The sequence below is a fragment of the Mandrillus leucophaeus genome, unplaced genomic scaffold (assembly GCF_000951045.1).
Source record: "Mandrillus leucophaeus isolate KB7577 unplaced genomic scaffold, Mleu.le_1.0 Scaffold115, whole genome shotgun sequence".
Classification (NCBI taxonomy): domain Eukaryota; kingdom Metazoa; phylum Chordata; class Mammalia; order Primates; family Cercopithecidae; genus Mandrillus; species Mandrillus leucophaeus.
The window spans coordinates 5,519,884-5,525,331 of NW_012099765.1; the positions used below are offsets into that span (position 1 = coordinate 5,519,884).

A 5,448-nucleotide genomic window follows, 5' to 3' on the forward strand; every position below is an offset into this window, starting at 1 on the left:
CTTGCCATTTTTACAGGCTCTTCCATGCTGCTGCCACAGTCGCCTCAACATTGCCCCACAGTACAGACCCACGTCCAGAGGCACAGCCTGATGAGCAGGGTGGTTGGCAGGACAGGGTGCTCATAGAACAGACATCCCCCGCTCCGCCCCAGACCCTTTGAGGACCTTTCTGTGTGTATTCCCAGATTATTGCCACCCTGACTACTCCTGTCTTCTTTCACCCTGTTATTACTGTGGATCAGTGAGTGATAAATGGTGTTAACTGTCTTAATATTTTGTTGAAAGTATCTATTTGGGAAATACAGCAGGTCCTCAAATAACATCATTTTGTTCAAGGTCATTTTATTATAACATGATAATATTATAACCTCCCTACATTGTGTGCTTAAGGTGATACCTCCAGCTAAATATCCAGCCAGGTCTGTCCCTGAAATCCCCAAGTCCAGCAAAGACCAAAGGAATTAGACACCAGGAGATGAAAGCTGTAAATTGGCAATAAAACATATCTGTACATGGATTCCCTGTTCCATGCTTGAGACAAAGGCTACAAGGCTCTTGCCACCCCAGCATTGTCCTCACTCATCTCTTCTGGTAAACCTCGGTCGTCGTCTTCTCCATCATCATTATCATTGTAAATTCAGCAGAAATGCAACACTTCCTGTGGTGCCAAACATCTTTTATGTTATTATGCAGAGTAGTTTTCTCTTTCCCCAAACTTCCAAATATTACATTTTAATGCCTTATGCATAACCAAAAGGCCTATTAAAATATTTTTAAAGAAAGCCAAACCATAGCATTCCCCTCAAGACTGTCATGCCTACCTCCAGACACTGAAAATTGTCAGCAATCACCAAATAAGCTTCTCTATCCTCAGAAAAACCCAGATCTCAGCAGGTGATCTGGCTACATGTGAACATTAAAGAGTGTTCAGATGATAGCCAGGCACAGTGGCTCACACCTGTAATCCCAGCACTTTGGGAGGCCGAGGTGGGCAGATCACCTGCGGTCGGGAGTTTAAGACCAGCCTGGTCAATATGGTGAAACCTTGTCTCTGCTAAAAGTACAAAATTATCTGGGCGTGGTGGAGCGCACCTGTAATCCCAGCTACTCGGGAGGCTGAGATAGGAGAACAGCTTGAACTCAGGAGGCGGAGGTTGCAGTGAGCTGAGATTGTGCCACTGCACTCCAGTCTGGGCAATAGAGTAAGACTTCATCTCAAAACATACAAAAGAAAAGAAAAGAAAAACCCAGATCTCAGCAGGTGATTTGGCTACATGTGAACAGGAAAGAGTGTTCAGATGCTAGTAGGTAGACAGGGGAGGTGATGAAATGGTTCCTACAGTGTGATTAAGGACTCAGGACTCACAGGAGAAATACTTCTCTGGCCTCTTGACCAAGAATAACTGTTCTTTTCTGAACAGTGGGATTGTGTTTACCTTAAGGACACCACAAATCTTATATCTGGTCCTATTTTCCCCTCACATTACCAGTTATGAGGCTCAGAGCCTGTCGCCTGTTTGTTTCCTTATCCTTATTTTCTCTTTGTCTCGTTTTCCTTAGTTTAAATGTATTTTACTATGTAGTGTTCACTTTCATAAGCCTTAAAATCCTTTTTCAAGACATAAATAAATACTATTTTTAAAATATAGTAAGGTTACAACTACACGACAGAACCATGGGTATATACTGGAAGGCAACCTGGGAAAAAGATAATTGTATTAGGGTGGTAAGATTATGTGTAATTTATTTTCCTTTTCGAATGGACATTAATATTATAAAGTACAATCAACAATACTTTTAGTTATTTTTTTCTGATTGTTAAAGCATATGTTTACTGTTTTTTTAAAAAAGAAAAGATAAAAATATAAAGATGATAATATCATTTACCATCTAACTCTCTAGATATCAGTGTTCTCTTTGGTATTTTTTTTCAGTCTTTTTAAAATGCATATGTGTGTGTATATTTGGAAACTGCATATTTTCCAAATTTAAATTATTCTTTTTTTTTTTTGAGACGGAGTCTCACTCTGTCACCCAGGCTGGAATGTGATGGCGAGATTTCAGCTCACTGCAACCTCTGCCTCCCAGGTTTAAGCAATTCTCATACTTCAGTCTCCTGAGTAGCTGGGACTACAAGCGCCCGCCACCATGCCCAGCTAATTTTTGTATTTTTAGCAGAGACAGGATTTCCCCACATTGGCCAGGCTGGTCTTAAACTCCTGATTTCAAGTGATCCCCCTGCCTCAGCCTCCCAAAGGACGGGTATTACAAGCTTCAGCCACCATGCGTGGGCCCAAATATAAATTATTCTTTACACTTTTTTTGTAAACTTGCTTTCACATAATGAGTTTTGACATTTTCCCTTGTCGTTCAATATTCTTCATCCTCATTTTAAGTTGTGTAGTCCCCATTTACGCATGTACCATCTTTATGTAATAAATCCCCCTTTGTTGAACATTCAGGTTGTTCACTTTTAGTCCTTCCTTTCTAGGTTTATTTAGATGGCCAATGAGTCAACTTTGCTGAAATCTGTTTCTTCTACTGATATTCTTGTTTTTCTTTTTTCCTTACAGTGGTCTCTGGTTCATCATCCAGCTCTAAGTATGACCCTGAGATCCTGAAAGCTGAAATTGCCACTGCAAAATCCCGGGTAGGACCTCTTCACCTATGCTATGTGCTAGTGATGGGTGCCACTGAGGTCTTAGGCCACAAGCCCACCCACAAGGCCAGAACAGATGCTTCAGCCAGGCTATGACAGCCAGTGCTAGCAAGGCCCTAAATAATAACAGTGGGAAAAAGATAATTGTATTAGGGTGGTAAGATTATGTGTAATTTATTTTCCTTTTCGAATGGACCATTAATATTATAAAGTACAATCAACAATACTTTTAGTTATTTTTTTCTGATTGTTAAAGCATATGTTTACTGTTTTTTTAAAAAAGAAAAGATAAAAATATAAAGATGATAATATCATTTACCATCTAACTCTCTAGATATCAGTGTTCTCTTTGGTATTTTTTTTCAGTCTTTTTAAAATGCATATGTGTGTGTATATTTGGAAACTGCATATTTTCCAAATTTAAATTATTCTTTTTTTTTTTTTTGAGACGGAGTCTCACTCTGTCACCCAGGCTGGAATATGATGGCGAGATTTCAGCTCACTGCAACCTCTGCCTCCCAGGTTTAAGCAATTCTCATACTTCAGTCTCCTGAGTAGCTGGGACTACAAGCGCCCGCCACCATGCCCAGCTAATTTTTGTATTTTTAGTAGAGATGGGGTTTCACCATGTTGGTCAGGCTGGTCTCAAACTCCTGACCTCAGGTGATCCACCTGCTTCGGCCTCCCAAAGTGCTGTGAACACACGCATGAGCCACCACCAAGCTGTCATCTGCATTTTAAAGATGAGCAAACAGAGGCTTAGGGGAGCTAAGAAACTGGCCCAAGGTCACAAGAGATTCAAGTCTTACTCCAAAGTTTCTAATATAGTGTACTGTCTTCCTAGCTACTGATTATTCTGCATTATCTTATTTTAATTACTTCATGATTACCTTAGGGAATAAATATTAGTATTTCCATTTTTACCAGTATGGAAACTGAGGCACAGCAGTGAAATTATTTGCTCATGGCAAAGTCAGTATTTTGAAAAGTGGTTTCGTTAAACTCAAAGAATTTAACAGTTTCCACAAACTCAAATGCCTGCAAGAAGACATAAATGAGGGATGTGGGCTGGGGGTGAGGCAGTAGAGAGTCGTGGTGACTGTGTAACCAGGAGAGGTTTGCCCAGTCTTAAAGGTAATTGCATTTGAATTCTAGTCTGTTGTGCCCGTGCTGGAATGTGGGTTCAGTGTTACCAGATCTTCAGATGTTTTCAGAAAGGAACTATGTGTCTAGGTTTATTATATGAACTTTCTGAAGATTTGATTATTAGCAACTCATTTTAAAAGTTGAATAATACAGTGTAAGCCACACAAACCAGCAGACCTTGCCTAGCTCCTAGGGCACGTCTTGCCACTAAAGTTACTACATTGCCTCTTGCCTCCACGTGAAGCACTCTCATGGCCTCTGCCAGCTTTAAGTGATCCACGGCCCTGGGAATTGCCATTGTCCTCATCCATCAGAACAGGAAAGGGAGGCTCAGGATGGCAAGATGGCTTGAGAGAGGTCACACAGCAGGGAAGTGGGAAGGCCCACTCTATCCCAGGTCAGCTCCTATCCACCTCCTGTTTCCCTGGAGCAAGGACTGGCTAGGAATGACCTACAGAAACACTGTCTGGGATGTTGACTGAATGGGCATCTGCAGAGACCAAGGCCAACATCGGTGATGGGAGGGGGCTCTGACCAGTGTGGCCCGATGGGTGCTGACCTGAGTCATTATGCAGGTGCAGTGGGAGGCTCTGCATTCCCCTTCTAGGGAGAAGGCAGCCTGCACCTTGCTGTCAGCCTCTGACCCAGCCCCGTGTATGGTCTGCTGCCCTCCAGGTCAACAAGCTGAAGAGAGAGATGGTTCACCTCCAGCACGAGCTGCAGTTCAAAGAGCGTGGCTTTCAGACCCTGAAGAAGTAAGTGCACCCTGCGTCGCAGAGCATGGGGGCTGCTCCCCACCCAGGCTCCCCTCCTGCCCTCTCTGTCTCTCTCTCCTTCAGTCCTTTTCCTCTCTTCTCAAAATGTGGCTCTCTCATCATTCAAGTTCTATTCCACTGGCATTTTCTGAAGATACTGCCACCCAAGAGTGGGATTTGGAAAGAGGAAAGGGGAGTCATTTCAGACCACAGAACTCTCATTGTTCTGTGGACTTCTGAAGCCATTAAGATCTGTTCCACTCAGCCGAGTGTTACCATCCAGTCACAGAAACAAGCACTGCCGAGCATTTCTGTGCACACGCCTCATCTCTAGTCGATCCAGTAGGGTCCCATATGCACGCAAACAAAACACACTCCTTTCTTCCACATCCCCTAAAAGCACTCACTAAGTGCTTCATTGAAGGAATAATGATCTCTTCTAGCGAAAACCAATTACCAGAAAAGTATGCACGATGCCATGTACATTGTGCTCTATGGGTGACTTAAGGAGTTTCCAGGATAACTTTCACCAAATATAATTTTCACCTTTAGAAGCTGAGCTGTGGCCAGGTAAAATACAGCTCTGTTGTGTCTTCGTCTTCGTCTTCTCTTTTTTTTTTTTTAACTTTTATTTTAACTTCAGGGTACATGTGCAGGTTCGTTATACAGGTAAACTTGTGTCATGGGGGTTGGTTGTACACATTATTTCATCACCCAGGTATTAAGCCTAGTACCCATTAGTTATTTTTCCTGATCCTCTCCCTTCTCTCACCCTCCACCCTCCCAGAGGCCTCAGTCTGTGTTTTTCCCCTCTATGTGTCCATGTATTCTCATCATTTAGCTCCCACTTACAAGTGAGAACATGCAGTAGCTTTGTTTTTTTTTTTT

At 42.4% G+C, this 5,448-nt stretch overlaps 1 protein-coding gene across 1 annotated transcript in view; it reads left to right on the forward strand.

The window, feature by feature from the left end:
* Positions 1–5,448, forward strand: part of WWC1 (WW and C2 domain containing 1) — a 188,593-nt gene that overhangs the window by 109,242 nt on the left and 73,903 nt on the right. Inside the window, exons 4-5 of the mRNA XM_011997874.1 lie at positions 2,574–2,650; positions 4,481–4,560. Coding sequence (XP_011853264.1) covers positions 2,574–2,650; positions 4,481–4,560 — 157 coding nt within the window. The remainder of the gene's footprint in view (positions 1–2,573; positions 2,651–4,480; positions 4,561–5,448) is intronic.